The sequence below is a fragment of the Lepisma saccharinum genome, chromosome 1, assembly GCF_977018435.1.
Source record: "Lepisma saccharinum chromosome 1, izLepSacc3.1, whole genome shotgun sequence".
Taxonomy (NCBI): Eukaryota; Metazoa; Arthropoda; class Insecta; order Zygentoma; family Lepismatidae; genus Lepisma; species Lepisma saccharinum.
In genome coordinates, this window is record NC_139229.1 from 68,525,121 (window position 1) to 68,544,431 (window position 19,311).

Sequence of the window (19,311 nt, forward strand, 5' to 3'; positions counted from 1 at the left end):
ACACACAAAAATCTAACGAATAACATAATTGGATGGAATTAACAATGATTCTACAAATACATATAGTGTTGCTAATACAAGTAGCAATGGAATTATATTTATTATTGATATTTTTACTCTTAATTTAAATATTTCATTTCATTTTGATTGATTGGTTTGGTGTTTTAAGTGCACTTTATGCACAGTAAGGCTAATCGGGACTGGACCTACAGTTTAAAGTGGGATCCCAACCACTATGTGCCTCCACCAGGAATCGTTGTGCATCTATAATTACAGGTGAAATGATGTCAACTTGGGTGAGAATGGCAATGTCTAAGTTAATATTTTTTGTTTCATTATTACATTGCAACATGAAAACAGTGATTGTGCATGGAAAATGAGGGACGCAATATATACAGACTTTTGCAAATCGTTCAACTTGGTTAACCACGATATCCTATTAAGTAAATTAGCATGCTTCAATATTTCTGAACCACTGTGCCAATTGTTCACTTCCTATTTGCAGAACCGTAAGCAGTACGTGGCGTATAAAGGTCACACATCTTCAGAGATAAGTCACCTCAGGGGTCTAACCTTGGGCCACTCCTTTTCACATTACTTATTAACGACTTGCCTGATTCATTTGAAAATTCACACAAATTGCTGTTTGCAGATGACCTGAAATTTTACAGGAAAATAAGCAAACAAGATGACAGTGTTCAACTTCAAAATGATATTTCAAAGTTAGAAATGTGGACAATAAACAATGATTTAACACTAAATATCAATAAATGCCATTTTGTAATATATACTCGAAAGAAAAACCCAGTTGAATTTCAATATCAAATATACAACCATACTCCAGCAAGAAATTTTACAGTCAAGGATTTAGGAGTTATTTTTTATTCAAATCTTACTCTTAATAAACATGTAGAACAAATAATTAGTGAAGCGTTCAAGAACCTTGGGTTTATTCTTAGAATGGGGAGGGATTTCAAGAGTATAGGCACACTAAAACTTTTGTATTATTCATATGAAAGACCAAAACTTGAATATGCATCTGTTATATGGAATACACAGCAAAGTACAGTGTAGCAATTGAAAGAGTCCAATCAAGATTTCTTAGATTTTTAAAATGCAAATTTCAGAAAGTTTACCCCACATTTGAAAACTATGAAAATATAATATATGAATGTTGGTTTACAAAGCTACGTCACATGAAATAGTATTCTTGTGGAAATTATTAAATCATGAGTTACATGCTGAACATCTACTCTGTCAGATTAATTTTCGAATCCCGTCGTCGAAAACTAATCAAGAATAAGACCATTGACATTTTTTCTGTGTACCTAAGGGAGCTCAGTAAAGCCACTATTAACACAATAGCAATGTCTTAAACTTAAACACATAATTTCCTAATAGAACGGTGTTATAAAGTATATGTGTGTGTGTGTGCATGGGCGTCCGGAAGTGGGAGAGCAACGGGGCTATGGCCCCCCCTGGAAAATGAAAGTCAACCAAAAATTATGTATAGTGCCTAACAAACCTATTTTGCTTGTTAGAACCTATTTTTAGGTTTGAATGCCCTAAATGAAGCCTTTTTTTTAGGTTTTTATATATTTTTAAAGGTTTTGCAGGGTTTTTATGCCACACAGAGGCATTTGCTTTGATTGGTCACAAAAAAATAATGATGAACGTGTCTGAAATGTACTCTGTTGATTTCCCTTCCTCCAAGTCCAAGGTGATTTTTCAAAGCTAAACAAAGCAAAATGTCTGGTGGTACTGTTACCTGTACAATCCAAAGTGGTCAGATCTGTGTGGTTTTGCTCACTTTCACGTCACTTCGGTGCTTTGTGACATTCACGCCTTGCAAACTAAAATTTCAGCATTGAAGTTTCCACCACTGACTATGTTTTTCTTGAAATATTATTTTCAGTATATAATATGAATGATGATCCTCACAGATAAAATTGCGGAGTTTGACTGTGGATAACATGAAAAAAAGATTGTTGCCTAACTGTACGTCGAAGAGTGGATTTTAATAGCAAATTTTCAATGGTAAGTTCTGCCATCGCCGTAGGGTTAGGCAACATACATTACATTATGCAAGATAGTACGTATTTCAGGATATGGGTGTCTCATTTTCATTGCCGGTGACTATACCTAATCAGCATTTCCAGGAATTTTGAACTATTTTAAGTTTTTTTTAACCTACTTCAGGATTTTTCGAGCCTAAGTTAAGATTTTTGAACCTATTTTAAGGTTATTCGTACCTATTTAATAATTGCAAGAGCCTATTTTAGGAACACTTCTTAGAACCTAAAAATCTGAGGTCTACTTAAGGCAACGTAAACATCCAAATCTGTAGATTGAGGGTAAGAAATCTGTCCGGGGACTATCAGATAAGTACCTTAATGAATCTTAAAATTAAGTTTGTACATACTTCATACTTGTGTATAATAAATTATTACGTGACTTAAAATTAAGGATACATGTTTGTAAACAAAACGTTCTCGTTTGTTTTGTTCTCATCAGAGTTGCCAGGTAGAGGTCCTCGATATACCCAGTTTCCATCCATTTACAAGGAGGCATGCGTCCTTTTCTCCCTCTCAAGGTCGTTGACCCTCCACTTCTTGTGTTGATATCCTGATGTTAAATGATTTCTTTTTATATTCATAGTTTTCAAATAAGTTAATAAATTTCAGTTGCGGGAATACCCAGGCAAACCCTGGACAGTTGGTCCACCCTGCAACACTGAAATCATCAGTCCGGTATTTTTGTTAGATGTTTAAGTGTCGTCTGCAATCAGTCGCATGTGATAAAATGATGGAATACTCTACTTTGAACATTCGGATGATGTATTTCTCTGTTATGTTGTAAGATACCCTGCAGTGTGCTACAATAGCTTCATAAGCAGCGAAGAAAAATATCAAAATATTGCGGCCCGTGACGTGAAATGTGCTGTACAGTAAGTGATGCAATATCTGTGCAATCTCAAATTTATAATGGTTGCATTTATGCCAAGACTGTTCCTAAGCCGTGTTAAACATTTGGCGTTCAAGAAATACTTATGGGTTACAAATACTGTAAGTTGTGGCGTGTTACTTGGAGTTGGGGACGTAATTCAGCAATCTCTTGAACGCTACCAAGGAAAGAGTAAAAGTAAATTCGACTGGGACAGAACAGGTTAGTAGGCATGTTAAAAGGTTAGCCTTGCATAAAAGGGTAACAGTATCCTATACGTAGGGTGACCAGATATTTGTTGACCAAAAAGAGTATAGTCTATAGATTGAAGGTGCGCATGCACAAAACATAAAAAGAAAACGAAAATAAGGGCTATTTGTTATTGCTTCTATTATAGCCCCTATAAAATAGGCCTACACTCTACAAATTCAAATTACGTATGGGTCTAATGTAATTAGCTAATTATAAATACTTACTCACCAATGGGCACCATCATTCATACTTCTGGGATGATTTTGCTTTCTTGAGTATGTTTAAATCGTCCTTTATTGCCAGTCCAAACTCTTCACAGGGCATGTCCACATTGAATTTCACATTCATTACTTGTTCGAGTGTTGACACCAGGAGTGAACTTTTTTCCTCTCGCCAATAAGTTTTAATAACACACAATCAACATTTGCACCAGGCAAAGTAAACAAGAATTTTATAACAGGCACAATCCCTTTTAAAATTGTCCCAGCCTGTACTAAATCTTTGTACACTGACCTCCACTTACCCATCATTGTTTCTTTTCTTTCTGTGGATTTTAACGCATTTTTACGCGTAAAATAATGAATGAAATTAAATAGCAAGGAAAAGAGTATATTTGGGGATTTTTGCAAATTGAAAAGAGTATAGAGTATATGAATCTCTAAAAGAGTATAATACTCTTAAAAAGAGTATGTCTGGTCACCCTACTATACGCCGAACGGATTTCTTCATTTTTACAGAAGAAACTACGGTAAATGTCTGTTATATCGGAGAGAGAACGTGGAATTTGTAATTCAACATGGAATCTTGAAGAAAGAAGTAGAATGCGGGAAGTGAAAAGTTAAAATTAAAAGAATTCCGTGTATTTTCTTTCATCGAGAAAAAACAATGTTGACCGTATATGCTAAATTGAACGAAAGGAGTGCTAATGGAACCTAACCTAGTAGGCATACCTCGTCACCGTGATGGATCATGGGTACTTGTCTAGTAAAGCCCGAACATCTGTCACTCGTTTATTTCCTTAGGCCTACTTTTATCATTGATACTTACCTATTCTGCATCGCGGAAGATTATTCAAGGTGAGGTTATGCCTTTTTCCATAAAATAGTGTGTACTTTTCATATTGCAAGTCATTATTTGTCTTCTTTGTTATGCTTGGGTAACAGACAATATGGCATGCACTCGTCATGGATCATCACGCATCGTGCGCTTTGGAGTGGGTATGCTGTGTTTCAACCTTCTTAACCGAAAAATACCTACTTTTGTGTTTATTATGTCATCATAAACCATTGACGGATAGTCCCAAAAACCATTTTCCGTAAGGTTAGGTTAGGTTAGGCAACCATAGTTAAAAAAAGATTAAAAATACTCGACACATCATGTTATAGTGACAACACGGCGAGTTTGAAACACTGATGACGGGGTTTACGTCATCTAACACACGGAACATTGTGCTCTCGTTCAGAGAGCAAATGGCAGCAGCAGCAACAGCATGTCGGACAGAGATTTTTGCAGAAAACAACATGCATTCGCATTAAAATGGATCAGAACTACATTAAAGAACTTCCACAACGCTACAGAAAATGATTTGCGTAAGTACTTTCTCCTGTAAAAAGTAAGAAATCCGTCACCCTTATAGTAAAGTGTTACTGAAACGACTTACGAAAATGAGTTTCTGTAGCATTTTGAAAGTTCGTGGAGGTATATTCTTACCGTAGAATGCTGCACAACAAGAAATAAGCACTTTTGATTATAATAAACTTGTATTTTGTGCAAAGCGACAACATTATGCCTTTGTTTCCATTATGTACCTGCAGATGGCGCGAGCGTCGAAAGTCACGCGGTCTCGCCAGTGTTTCCAAACGTGCCTTTTTTTACGAGCATTTTTTTTAACTATGCTTAACTAACCTATCCTTGCCGGAAATAGTCTGTGGGACTATTGTGAATGGATTTTGGGGCTATCCGTCAATGGTTTGTGATGACATAATGAACATGAAAGTAGGTATTTTTCGGTTAAGAAGGTGGAAACACTGCATGCCCACTCCAAATCGACAAAACACAAGCACGACGTGCGATGATCCACAGCTGTGTGCGCCATACTGTATGTTCCACAATGGAAGAAAGGAACCAAAAGAATTACTCGTATTGTGAAAAATTGAAGTTATTTTCGTGTAAAAAGCATAATGGCACCTTCAACTATGTTCCGCAATACACAATTGGTAAGTATGAACCATCCGAAATATCCGATGTTAATGTGTCTCCGATATAACAGACATTTACCAAAATGATTTTCTGTAGCGTTTTGAAGGTTCGTAGAGGTGTTTTCTTTCATCGTTGAATCTAATTGACTAGGAATTCATATATTTTTGAAGAGTAATATCTCTCAGATGCCTGATTGTCATTGCTTCCATTTGCTTTCTGTAAATGAACCGGATGTTGCACACGTTTCATGACGTAATCTCCTGCCACTGTTTCCAACCACGTCGTCGTTTTACAAAAAAAATGACATCCCTTTTTTTTTTTTAACTATGTATGCCTAACCTAACCTTACCATGAACCTTTCAGTTAGTAAGGTTGAAAATACTGCATATCCACTACGCAAGTCAAGCTGCGCAGCCAAGTGCGCGACCATATGGTGTTAAGAAAGCGAAAAAACGAAGAACAATATTAACTGTTAATGTCAGAAATTGAAGTTATTTTCATGAAAAAAGCAAAGTAACACCTAAAATAATGTTTCCCAATGCACAATAGGTAAGTACCAATTTAAAAAGTGACTAAATAAACGAGTGAGACGTGTTCAGCGTATAGGATACTGGTACCCATAAAAGTAGTATTTAATTGTGAGCAATTACTCTGTCATCTGCATAGCATAACCATGCATAATAATAGCACAGTCAAATTATGAATTCATTAATGTTTTCAAGTTCAAGGCACAATATAATTTGTGCAAAAGTATCCCCTTTACAATCTGCACACCCTAAACAAATTAGTACATCTAAAAAAGAAACTGGAGAACCTAGAAATCTCATGTGAAAATCATCTAATCTGAGGGACTAGAAAATGTTCCTATCTCCTTATAATATTAATTACAATTGATTGATTGATTGATTTGGAGTTTTATGTCCACTTTATGCACAGTAAGGCTAATCTGGACTGGACCTACAGTTTAAAGTGGTATCCGAACCACTATGTGCCTCCACCGGGTATCGAACCCGGGACCCCTTGATTACAAGGCGACGATGCTACCACTGCGCCATCGGGGAGGCCCGAATATTAAATACAACTATTAGGTAATAATAATTATAACTTTAGTCAGTAACTGCTTTGCGATTATTACACACACATGTATGTTTGCTTTGCATTGCAGATTTATCGATATTATGTCCATTTTAAACTTCTGTTGGTAACAGTTCCGATTGTTTTATGATTTTTTTTTTCAAATTCTACAGAGAACTATGCAGGGATTTTGTTTTCATGTCCACCATTACTCTTGTGACCGTCAGCAACAATAATTTTTCACTTATCGCATGAAATTTAGCAAATTTCAAAGGAATCAAAATATGTAAGAATGAAAAGTGCCTTTTCATTGGTTGATTCCACTTAGAATAACCCTGTGTTCTACTGTTGTATGAATTTAACCACATTAAGAACAAAAAAAAATAAAATGTATGTTTTATTTTGTATTGCCACCTCAGAGTTTTTTTCTTCTTACAAATCGAACATGAATAGTTGTCTTTGCATATTTCAAATCTGTTTGAAATAAAACTAAACAACACCAGAGACTTAAATCAGTGTACAGTGTACCATACTTCACCCAAGGGGAACTGACCATGGCAGAGTGGTTAGCACAGCATGCTATAATGCCAGTGATCTCAGGTTCGAATCCCAGCCTGGGCATGGGTGTTCTTTGTGGTTGTCCCCTCACCAATTTCATCATATCATTACTCATCCTCATCTTTCCAATTAACCAAAAGTGGCAAAAAATCGAAGTAAAATAAACCAAGTCAGTCAATCGATCAATTCACGCTAGGGAGCATTGCACCACTTTTTATAATACAGTGTATATACAGTAGTACGAGAAAGTTATTTTCCAGTGTTGCCATCTTCATTTTTATTTTTTTCATAACATTTTACTAGTACAAACAATGGCAAAGGTAATAGTAGAGATCACGGTGAAGTGGGTTAGAAACCCTGCGTGCTTCAGGGCAGCTTAGATAAGGCACCTGAATTGTCTCGAGCTGAACCAGGAAGTGGGTGATCTTTAATCCTCAAGGCCATTCTGCAAAACAAATGTCAGAAGAGGTTTGCGTGTGGATTTGCTGGGTTATGATAAGTGTATATGTTCTTTTCTGTTTTCGTTATTTTACGTTGCTTTGCTACCTCTGGAATTTGAATGACGAATAGTGATTTGATGAACTGTGGCAAATTGGTTAGGGTAACGTGCTTCAGAGTCGAATAGCTGGGTTTAGAACCTGGTCTTCATCCCACCTCCATCTATCACATCTGTAATCTTTATTATCGCAATTAACGGAGACTGATAGAACAATGGCGTGAAATAACAAAAATCTAACCTTCGGTGTCGGCTTCTGAGCTTGAAGCATTGTTGTTTTATCAATCAATAGCAACGATAGACCGTGAGAGTGAACTGAAATAATTCTTATTTTCTAATGAATAGTAACAAGAGAAGAGCGATAGGTATTCCTCGTATTTTCGCAAAAAATAATAAATTCCAGTGTATGGTGATAATAAACTCTATTTATTGTCCGAAATATGTTTAAAAAGAGAATTTATGTTAATCGATGCACATGTAACCCATTACGGAGGGCCTTCACGATGACGTATATAACGTCAAGCCTTTCAATCAAGGGGCCCTGGGTTCCATACCCGGTGGAGACATATGAAGGCTTGAATCCCACTTTATACTGCAGGCCCTGTTCCGATTACCCTATCTGTGCATAAAATGGACTTGAAACAAAAACCCAAACTAATTAAGAACGTATTGTAAAATGCTGCCCATATCAAGAATGGTAACAACGAAAATGATTTCGAAAAACAACAACACAAAGCACCTCAAATCCCCACTGGCTTACAACATGATACTATTCGTCACATAAAAATTATTATTTTTTAATTCAAATTCTGACATTTGCAGAAATTTTCAGCCTTGAAATTCATTGTTTCTCTCAATAATTAAGTGTTTTCTGTGCTTTGCATTTCTCTAGCTCTTCGTGTGAGCTTAGAATAAGTGTGATAGAAGCTTCTTCTTCAATTCTTCACACAACTTCACTATTTGCTTGCTACAGGTTTGACATCTTAACAGAACTTCTATCGAACATCGCTCATGAAATATATCTTACTATCAGCTCTTAATTCAGCTTTTAATTTTCACATATTTTTTTTATTTTTGTTATTTAGCGTCGCTTTCCTGCCACTTTTGGGCAATCGCGAAGATGAAGATGAGTGAACATATGATAAATAGAACATTCAAAAATAACACCAATGACCAGGGCGGTATTCGAACCTGGGACCCCTGACGTAAAAGCATCTAGTGCTTAGTCGATTTTCATAGAAACTTACACTTACACACCCCTTCCTTACATATGTATTTCGTTTAAACTGCTGCACTTCTAACCCCTCATTTCAGTTTTATCTCATGTTTATAGCTATTGCTTTGTAGTGAATGATACTTAATCCTATTAAGTCCTTGTGAATCTTACTCGAAAACCCTGTTAGAGGATTTCGTGTGTAGTGTTATTCATAATACATAATAAAGTCTGCTTTGGTGAGCATTTTTAAGCAATTTTCATTTTGTGTTGAGGCACATTTTCGTCTCCCATATTTTGTACAAAGGCTGTCGCTGAGAAGGTGAGACAGATTTTTTCTTGGCTTGGCAACACTGCCTATGGTTTCAGCACTAAAGTAAGAATCACGAACCTTCCGACCCTCTGTAAACAACCGTCTCACTTCGAGTAACGTATCACTCCGCGCCAGCTGTTCGTGAATGGTGCGGCCATCATATGCTGCTCACTCGCAACCTTTAATTTTACGTAACATGGAAAAACGTATTCTTATTTTAACTGATACTCTACACATTGAAGAATAATACATTTTCTACAAGTGATTAAATACGTGTTCTTATTCAAGAATGAACATATTTTTCTACGCCAAAAGTCCCATTTATCTGACACTGCGTTAACAGATCCCCCCTCCTCTCTCAGTATGACAGGGCCAAAGTTAAACAAGAGAGTGAGAAATTCGCTTCAGTAAATTCAAGCCTTTTGGTTTTATTGCTTCCTCTTCCACCAAATTATTGCCCAACATTGTTCACATGTAGAGTATTGTTTTCTCCTTTGTGCAACAAATATGCCGCCAGTTTTAGCAGAAGCTAAACAAAGATAAGCCGGGGAATAAAAAGAGATTGTTTATCTTTCTCTCGATTTCTCGTGCACTAGAAAACAAGAAGACGATAATAAGCACATTATTTACGCACTTCTCATGTAAGTAATATATTCTCTTACCTTGATTCAGCAGTTCCTTTTTCAACTTGAGGTATTTTCGGCGCTAGACATCATCCTGTCAAAGTACGGTCTGTCAAATTTGCTTCCCAAAAAGGAACTCAACGTGGTACAAGAGGCGATTTAACGTCGACTGCTAAAATTGGGGACATCATCATCAATCATCACTATCAACATCTTCCCCACAGTGGACAGGACGGCTCTTTGATTGAAAGAATACGAAAGCACTTCGCGTTGTATTGCACTTATCTCAAAATCGGTGTACTTGTTTATACGAGCAACAACGTGTTTTTTTTCGCGGGACTAACAACGTGTTTTTTTTCGCGGGACTCACAACTTGACCGGTCGTTTTCCTTTCTTTCACCACACCGAAAACACAAAGATGCAGACACACAATTACACTTGGACACCAGCTTCACTGCTTGCTCAGGATAGCACCGACACAACGTCACATAAACGTTAAGAACAACCTGCTTCTTGCCACTTTTCAAACGGCTGTATTTCCGAAAGACTACTCTGAAAACACGGGAGACCTTCCTGCACGCATGAAGTCGCCATGTTCGAAACTGGCGCTATTTTCTTGCTGTTCACGTGATCGATTGTAATTTATACAATAATCACGTATTATTATTATAAACAGAAACCTTTAATGAAAATATATTTTAAAATGTATAATCCAACGTAATTTACACGTTTTTCTTCCATTAGCGTACTTTCATAGAACGGACTACATGATGCGGAAGAAATACGTTATTAGGCTGTTGCCAACCTCAATACTTCTCACTAAGTCAAGTACAGAAACGGAAGTGGTATGTCGAATGTCGGCATATGATAGTGTGATTTCACATTGTCAGTGACGATCGTCCGTGGATGGGGGAGGGGGTGGGATGCAGGAGTCGATCTATAATCCAGAGGTGTTCACCATCCGGTGGTTCGAATCATGTTTGTGAATGCCCATTCATCGATTTCATCATATCATCATCATTCATCCCCATCTTCGCAAATTAGCCATAAGTGGCACAAGAGGGGAAGTAAAAGCAAATCAATCAAACCAAATGAGTTATTTCCGTTATTTTTATCTAATTAATAATAAATCATAACACTTTCAAACATCAAATAAATTTAATGAAGAAACCCCGGTTTCAAAACGTAATTTATCTCAATGTGCCACATTCTTCTAGCAAGGTTTTTTTTAGTAAAATATGAGAGAAAATTAATAGTTTGGTACGGAACCGTCTTACTCCTGGGGGATAAGATGTAAATTTTGTATTTGATTTTTGAAAATTTAGCGTTGCTTTTCATCCACTTTTGACTAATCCCGACGATGAGAATGAGTGATCGTCAGATGAAATTGATGAAGGGACACTCACAAATAACACCCATGCCGGGATTCGAGCGAGGGAACTTCGGTGATGAGTCTGAAAGTTGGCCACCAGGCAAGATGTACATTTTAATATATTTTTTCTTACATACATTCAATAACTTTCAACAGGTCATCAGTGATACACTGCTTATTCCACATCTGTTGAAAATGGAAGTTTTTACACCTTGTAGGCTATGTGGATTATTTTTTTTCATAAGTTTGCAACACTGTTAGGGTACACGTGCTTTTGTTTACAGAAGGTCTTAAGTTCTATGATTCTCACTTTAGTCACGTTGTGTAGGATAACTCATTCTGTTTCCGTAGCAAGTTGTCACATGTTGCGAAACCACGTAAGTGTGTTGATTTACGTGGAACGTGTTTCGTTTACCCCTCCAGGTTTTTGTGTATAACATTGCTTTTCGCGATGAGTATTCAAGATGAACAGCGACATGCCATAAAATTTTGTTAGCGTTTAGGGAAAAGTGCTGCGGAAACATATACAATGTTTCAACAGGCATATGCCGATCAAGACAGACTGAGTAGAGCCACAGTATTACCAAGGAGTCATTGAGACTCTGTGTCAGCACGTAGCAAAAAAGAAAGAGGCCGCATTTGAAGAACTCCTTCATATTGCACCACGATAACGCACGCCCGCATACTGCACTGGCTTTTCAGGATTACGCGACAAAGAGATAAATATAAATTTTCCAGCATACAGCCCGGACCTTGCACCCTGACACTTTTGGCTATTTCCACTTTTAAAGCCCGCTTTACGTGGTCGTCATTTCATGACGAACAAAGAAGTCATCACTGCAGCGCAAGTTTTCTTCAGTTCGCTACCTGACGACGAATTTTCAAAGACATTCACAAAGTGGCAGGAGCGCATGGACGCTTGCTTAGCTGTCAATGGTGCCTATTTTGAAAAAGATGTACATCTACTCGATATGACTGATTCTGAATAATTATTTTGTGGTTTGTAATTTTTTTCTTTCATTTTAATGATTCTTGGAGGGGTTCATGTACATGCTTGTCTTTTAACTGCTACGCAGTCACGACTTTTTGACCTATTGTGCTCATTTTGGTCTCAATCGGCAGCTAATGGACCACATTTTTGCACTAGTATATTTGCTAGCCAATGGAGGTCGCTGTTTTCCTATACAGGAATTAGTCTCACCTTCTCTGTGACAACCTTTGTATTTAAAAAAATGTGTAGTGAAAGTAGTGTTTAGCACATGCCGACCGAGTGGTTAGAACATCGCACTACGATGCCAGGGGTCCCGGGTTCGAATCCTGGCCTGGGCATGAATGTTTGTGAGTGTCCATTCATCAATTTCATCATATCATCACTCATTCATCCTCATCTTATCAAATTAGCCAAAAGTGGAACAAGCTGCGAAGTAAAATACAGCAATTCAATCAATCAATTCAAGTATAGACCATGATTGTATCTGGTATATGAACGAGATGTGTCCCTCCTCTCAAACAATACGTGGCTTATCCCCACCGAACGAAGTGTGGATTAATGTCACTTTCACTTATAAATTAATTGTCCGAAAGCAGGTATTAGGCATGAACAGAACAAAAAATACCCCTGAAGAATTACAAATGTTATAAGCCAGTTCATGGCTGGCAGTTATTGACGGTCTTCCCCAATCTATCCACTCTAAATTTCGGGTTCGAGTCCTGGTCTGGCAATTTCCTTTTTAAGTGTCCTTTCATCAATTCGATCTGATTATCATCAATCTTCATAGTTGTGATTAATTATAAAAGTAACAGAAAAGCAAAGCAAAATAAGAACAACTAAAAATAATTGTAAAATGACTACAATATCAGAACTACATTTTAAAAATAAAATGCTAGCAGAAGATTCATCTTTAAACAGGCATTTGGGGAGAACTGTGTATACAGACAGCATGCTCCCGAAAGTTGCCAATCCACGTATAGCATGACCTTCAATACTGGAGTTGTGCTTTTCGGGAAAGTTTGCTCGACGCTCCTCAAGTGTCTTATCAAGAATGCTTTGGTGTTCGCAGCATTGCCAACTTATTTTTCGTCGGGAAAATATTTTTTCTCCTATTTAATTTGCCGTTGGCTGTACATGACTGAAACACAGTTTCCCTTCTTTCTGTTTCATTATTTACACATATACAAATACACTGCATAAGGGAGAGGAACAATACAGTATTTCCAACTTGTATCAGTTGAGCTGCAACTTGAAACACATTTTTGGCACCATAGCGTCTTAGATGCTCAAAATATGATACTATTTACTAAGTGTTTTGTACAAAACTAACTAACTAACTCTCTAGCCTTCTTAATCCCAAATGTGTATGGCTGCAGAAACACAAGCCTTCCATCTGTCCCTGTACTAGGCAAGATCAATCCAATCTTTTCCATCCTTACTGATTTATTTTAGGACCATCACAACGTTATCCTTCCATCTTCGTCTTGGCCACCCTACAGGTCTCTTACCATCAGGTTTCCCCACGAGAATCCTATAAACTAAATATAGAAAAACCCTATTCTGCTGTAAGATGAAAGTTATCACAGAGAACAAAGTACATCTCTCTTTCCCATTCTCCATTTCACTCTCCCCCTCCTCTGTCCCTCCACTTCCCCCAACACTTTATTTTAGTTGCTTTTTTCCTCTCCCATTCGTGCTGCATGGCCTGCTCATGTAGGTCTTCTTGATTTAATTATTCTAATAATATCTGGACATTAATACAAATTATGCAGTTCTAAATTATGTAGCCTTATCCACTCACCTGTCTCCTCATCCCTTTTAGGTCCAAATATTTTTCTGTACAAACCTGTAGTGTCTAATCTTGTTGTTGGTTAAGTGATATTTGGTATTTGAGTGACAACATTTAGACCTCTATAACTCCTAAATTATGCAACATTGATGCAAATTTCTGGTTCTAATATCTTCTTTTTAAAGGAAGATTTGAAATATCTAATCAGTCAATACAGGGACCATTTAAAAATACAGTGCCATCTTGTACTCTATTTTGTTGTTGTTGTTATTGTTGTTTTCCTGTTGTTACTGTTTCAGTGTAAAATGGTCATTCAGTACTGTATCTGAAACTTTAGGTTAAATAAATAAATAAATAACTGTTTTTAACTGGCAACATGCTTAGATTCTTCCCAGAACGTGGACATCTTGCTTTGCTCTCAAAATATTTCCATTGTGAATTTTTAGCTACTCATCTTGAATCTGTGCAATCTCAAATTTATAATGGTTGCAGATGTGTTTTCTTCCTTCTAGAGCGGATGACCATTGTGGGTCTTAGTCAAGGACCTCCACATCATATCTGGTATACATGGTTGGATCGTGTTCTCCCTGGTCGTGATGTGAGGACAATTGGTCGCAAAATATTGATGGATCAGATATTCGCTGCACCTTTCTTTGCAGTCACCTTCTTCATGGGAATGAGCTATTTGGAATATGGCAACCTCTTCCATGGTTTTAATGAATTTTCTAAGAAATTTCCCACCCTTTATGCTGTAAGTAACATAAAAATGGTTCACCTACAAGGTTATAGAACTAATCTTACTGAAAATCACTTCATCCTTTTACATATAAATGTAACACCATTAAGCCTTGTTTCCATGATATGAAAAACTCAATATGCTGACCAAGGCAGAAAAAAATATTTTATTTTAAAACATAAACTAAATGTAACGTTTCAACCTTCTAGCAAGGTCTTCATCAGACTCTGTACCCAGTACAAATGAAACAAGGTACAATAATTTTGTGTCTGGAGGGGAGTGATATCTGTGTGTGTGTGTGTGTGTATATATATTGTACCTTGTTTCATTTGTACTGGGTACAGAGTCTGATGAAGACCTTGCTAGAAGGTTGAAACATTATGTTTAGTTTATGCTTTAAAATAAATTTTTCTGCCTTGGTCATCATATTGAGTTTTTCATATAAATGTAGCTGTGACAGTTAGTGTAAAATATACAATGAAGCTAGGTGTACTGTGTTTAAATCCTTGGTAAGGCTTGTATGCATCATTGTGTTTTGTCCCATCTATTCATCATTCATTGTTATTATCAAATTAACATGGAAAATTAGAAAATTGACAAAAAAAATAAAAGCAGAAATGTATGGAACATTTTATTGCAATTTCAGCATATTGTTTCTGAATTTTGAGTTTCTTTTCTATTCTAAGAGATGTAATTATACTGTGTTTTTCTCAAAATATAATTTCATTACACTCACAATTTGTGACAAATAGTCAACTGAATAAATTTTTAACAGTTAGTGAAAACTAAAAACATTATATTATAGATAAAACATACATTCCACCTCTGAAATCCTGATATATAAGTTATATATATATATACATAGCTTTTTGCTGATTTTTAAATATTTTTTCTGTTCTTTCAGTTTGACTGGATTATTTGGCCTCCTACGCAATATATTAATTTTTTCTGGATTCCGGGACCATACAGAGTGCTTTATATCAATGGAATTACTGTGATTTGGGATGTCTTCCTCTCATACCTGAAGCATTATGTAAGTATTTCTTTTTTTCTTTGTTTTGTAGTATGTTTGATTTGTATTTTGTCTAAATATGAAAGCTGGGTGGGCAAATAATACAGATGGTTGCAAGGGGCTGGGCATTTATGCATGAACTGAAATCTCAGTTAAGAAAGAGGCAAATTCAAGAATACAAACTTGTGCTTGCTGCTATCACTATTTCATTACCCAGACCACTGTGATCATAGAGTGCAAAGGATTTCGAGTTGCGGCATTGAATATTGAAGCTGGTAAAGTAGGTCATGAAATTCTAGGAAATGAACTGAACGACACAGGGAGGAAACATTGTCACAAGCCAACTTTACACCCTCCACACTGATCATCTATCACTTCGGAGAGAAGGAGGCGTTAGCAGAATGACAAAGCCTCTTATGTTTCAATTTTTGGGTAAAGGCTGAATCACACGGAACTAGATTTCCAGTATGAATGCCCTAGTTGGTACTGGACTGGCTGGAAATGATGGCTGCTAGACTGGTTTTGACGACTAGACCATGTTCTGATTGCAACTGCCTTTCTCTGCTAGATTCTGTGGAACAGCCAATTGGAGCGAAGTTTAGTCATGTGAAAATAATCTGTGAGTTTGGCAAAGAAAAAGTGTGTTTTTCCTGTGGTTTCCAAGTATTGGTTGTTTTTGTTCGCTACCTGATGAAAGAAAAACTGAGATGAAGTGCATTGGTGTTCATTACTATTTAGGAATTAATCCAAAGCTATGAGATTGTACATGACAGATGTGATTAGTTGATAATGAAAAACCATGTACTAAATGTTGGACATATTTAGTTGAACAAAATATTTTTTTATGAATGAATCCTGCAAATCTCATGTATGAACGTACATATCAGAGATCATTAAAAAGCATTTTCATTGTATCTCGATTCCATATTTTCTTTTGAGCCATTAAATAATAACATCAGTAGCTATTCACTTTGTTATGCTCTATTTCTCTTCTAGGGAGAGTAACCTGCCTTGGCTCGACCTGTTACTTGTCGTCGTTACTTCCCCAGGCAAAATAATTAGCATAACACTTCAATAACTAACAAAAACGGTTCAATGGGATTAAAGACATATACTTTACCATGGATATTAGGGAAAAACTCAGTTCTTTTTTCTTGAATGATAGATCAGACATTCAGTTTTCAGACATTTATTTATTTTGTTGATTAAATATGTACAAAGAATTACATATGAAATAAACCCCCACATAAGAAATGGCATGATCCTCTTTAATTGAAATGCTGTAATATATATATATATATATATATATATATATATATATATATATAATGGATAAAAGCAAGGAGGGCCAAAAGGGCTAAGTAAAAATCAAAGAAGGTAAAAGGAAACACTCACCGGACAGTAGAAAAATCCAAAATTTTTGCTAACTTCGTAGCATCATCGGTGTGAGGAGAAAGAGACGGAACCGGAAGTTGGAGCCCTGCAGAGTTGCCAGGTCCCCATCGAAGAAGAAGTGGTGCGTAGAACGAAAAAAACACTGTTTCGTCACCAGGCCCGTCGTAAACTGTGAGTGTGTAGGATGAGTTGGGAGGGTGGGTGGGAGGGATGGGATGGCTTGGGAGGGACGGTGGGTGAGGGATGGGCATTACTGGTTGGCCTTGTTCAGGCCAGGTGGAGTGGTTGCACTCATGGCCGATATATAGGCCCTCTCACATCTTTTGGGAACAGAGGTGTTGGCTGGTTGGGGTAGGAGATGGATGATCGCTACCCAGAAGCAGTCGTTGAAACTGACGTTGTGGTGACAGTGAAGTCCACATCCAGGAAGGTGATCTGGTTAGGGATGTGGCGTTTGAAAAACACTCTGGGTTTGTCGGGAAATATGTTGGTTTCATGATGACTGTGGAGAATTGGGAGAAGAGAGTGCAGTGTGTGCCTGATTTTGTTGAGGTGGGGATGATATTGGGTGATGAGTGCAGGTGTGTTGGTGGCAGCAGGTTTCTTGGTGGTAGTGGTGTGTGAGGCAGCTCGCGATATTTGCTTGGTGACCAGAATGGAGGGATATCCACGGTTGACCAGGGCCTGGTGTAGGCGGAGGTTATAATTCTTGCAGGAGGTGGGTGAAGTGTTCAGGCGCTGTCCCCTGAGGGCCAGAGAGAATGGAATGGCTTTTTTGATTGATTGATTGATTTACTTTATTTTACTTCGCGTTTTGTGCCTCTTGGCTAATTTGCGAAGATGGGGATGAGTGATGAAATTGATGAATGGACATTCACAAACAACCAAGCCCGACCGGGATTCGAACCCGGGACCCTTGGCATCGCAGCACGATGTGCTAACCACTCGGCCACAGGGTCGGGCGAATGGCTTTTTTGGTGTGGAACAGGTGGGAGCTGGAGAAGTGTAGGTATTGCATGTGGTTGGTGGGTTTTATGTGGATGGAGGTAGTCAGGCATCCTCCCTCGATGTGCACGTCCACATCCCTAACCAGATCACCTTTCTGGATGTGGACTTCACTGCCACCGTCCACACCAACCACCACAACATCAGTTTCAACGACTGCTTCCGGGTAGCGATCATCTATCTCCTACCCCAACCAGCCAACACCTCTGTTCGCAAAAGATGGGAGAGGGCCTATATATCGGCCATGAGTGCAACCACTCCACCTGGCCTGAACAAGGCCAACCAGTAATGCCTATCCCTCACCCACCATCCCTCCCAAGCCATCCCATCCCTCCCACCCTCCCTCCCAACTCATCCTACACACTCACAGTTTACGACGAGCCTGGTGACGAAACAGTGTTTTTTTCGTTCTACGCACCACTTCTTCTTCGATGGGGACCTGGCAACTCTGCAGGGCCCCAACTTCCGGTTCCGTCTCGTTCTCCTCACACTGATGATGCTACGATATATATATATATATATATATATATATATATATATATATATATATATATATATATATATATACACACACACATCGGAGAGGTTTGTACGCTGGCCTAGACCCGCAGTACTAGTTAAAAAATGTATCTAGCTTGTCACTAGTATGCATAACATGTTTCTCGAATTCCCTCCCTTTCTTGTTTATAATGAAAATGGCCTCAAAAAAATAGACTAAACTTGGTTGAAATTACAACAACTAATTATGCGCTGTTCTTGAAATTATATATAAAAAAAAAAACTCTTATGATTCTTTTCCACCCTGTCACTGTCCCTGGGCCGGACCCTTGACAGATTCGAATCAACAAATTTAAAATAATACTTTCGCGCAACAAGTTATTTAGTTTTTCGGACACGCATAGACATATACTGTACATGAAATTAAACATGTCCCTCAATTCCGTCGGATACGACGTTTCTCTAATAATAATAACAAATGTCCACCGAAAACTAAGCGTTGGCTTGTAACCAAACGAATCAAGATAAAAGTGCATGGAATTATCTATGTATTTTGATCAAAGCAAATGGTTCTTCCGTGACCGGTAGCCATTTTATTGCCCCGCCACTCTACCGGCTCGGAAGAACCTTCCAAAGAGTTCCTGCTCCTGCTCTTGCCCAAAAAACGTAAAAATGCCAACCCCCGTCACTCAATCGGTTCCCTGATATAGGCAATTCGAAAAAAAAAACGTAAACTGGGCTTTGTCCACCCCCTTTCAGGATTGAAAGGACAAGATTTTGAAACTACCCACCTTCTGCAAGCTGGCTTTCACCGTCACGTAGGCCAGCTCTGCATAAAAAAG

The 19,311-nt window shown here is 37.7% G+C and overlaps 1 protein-coding gene across 1 annotated transcript in view; it reads left to right on the plus strand.

Annotated features, from left to right (window-relative positions):
• Nucleotides 1–2,759: 2,759 nt before the first annotated feature.
• Nucleotides 2,760–19,311, plus strand: part of LOC146005169 (mpv17-like protein 2) — a 28,947-nt gene continuing 12,395 nt past the window's right edge. The window contains exons 1-3 of the mRNA XM_083144239.1: nt 2,760–3,165; nt 14,336–14,574; nt 15,464–15,592. Coding sequence (XP_083000365.1) covers nt 2,955–3,165; nt 14,336–14,574; nt 15,464–15,592 — 579 coding nt within the window. The 5' untranslated portion in view covers nt 2,760–2,954. The remainder of the gene's footprint in view (nt 3,166–14,335; nt 14,575–15,463; nt 15,593–19,311) is intronic.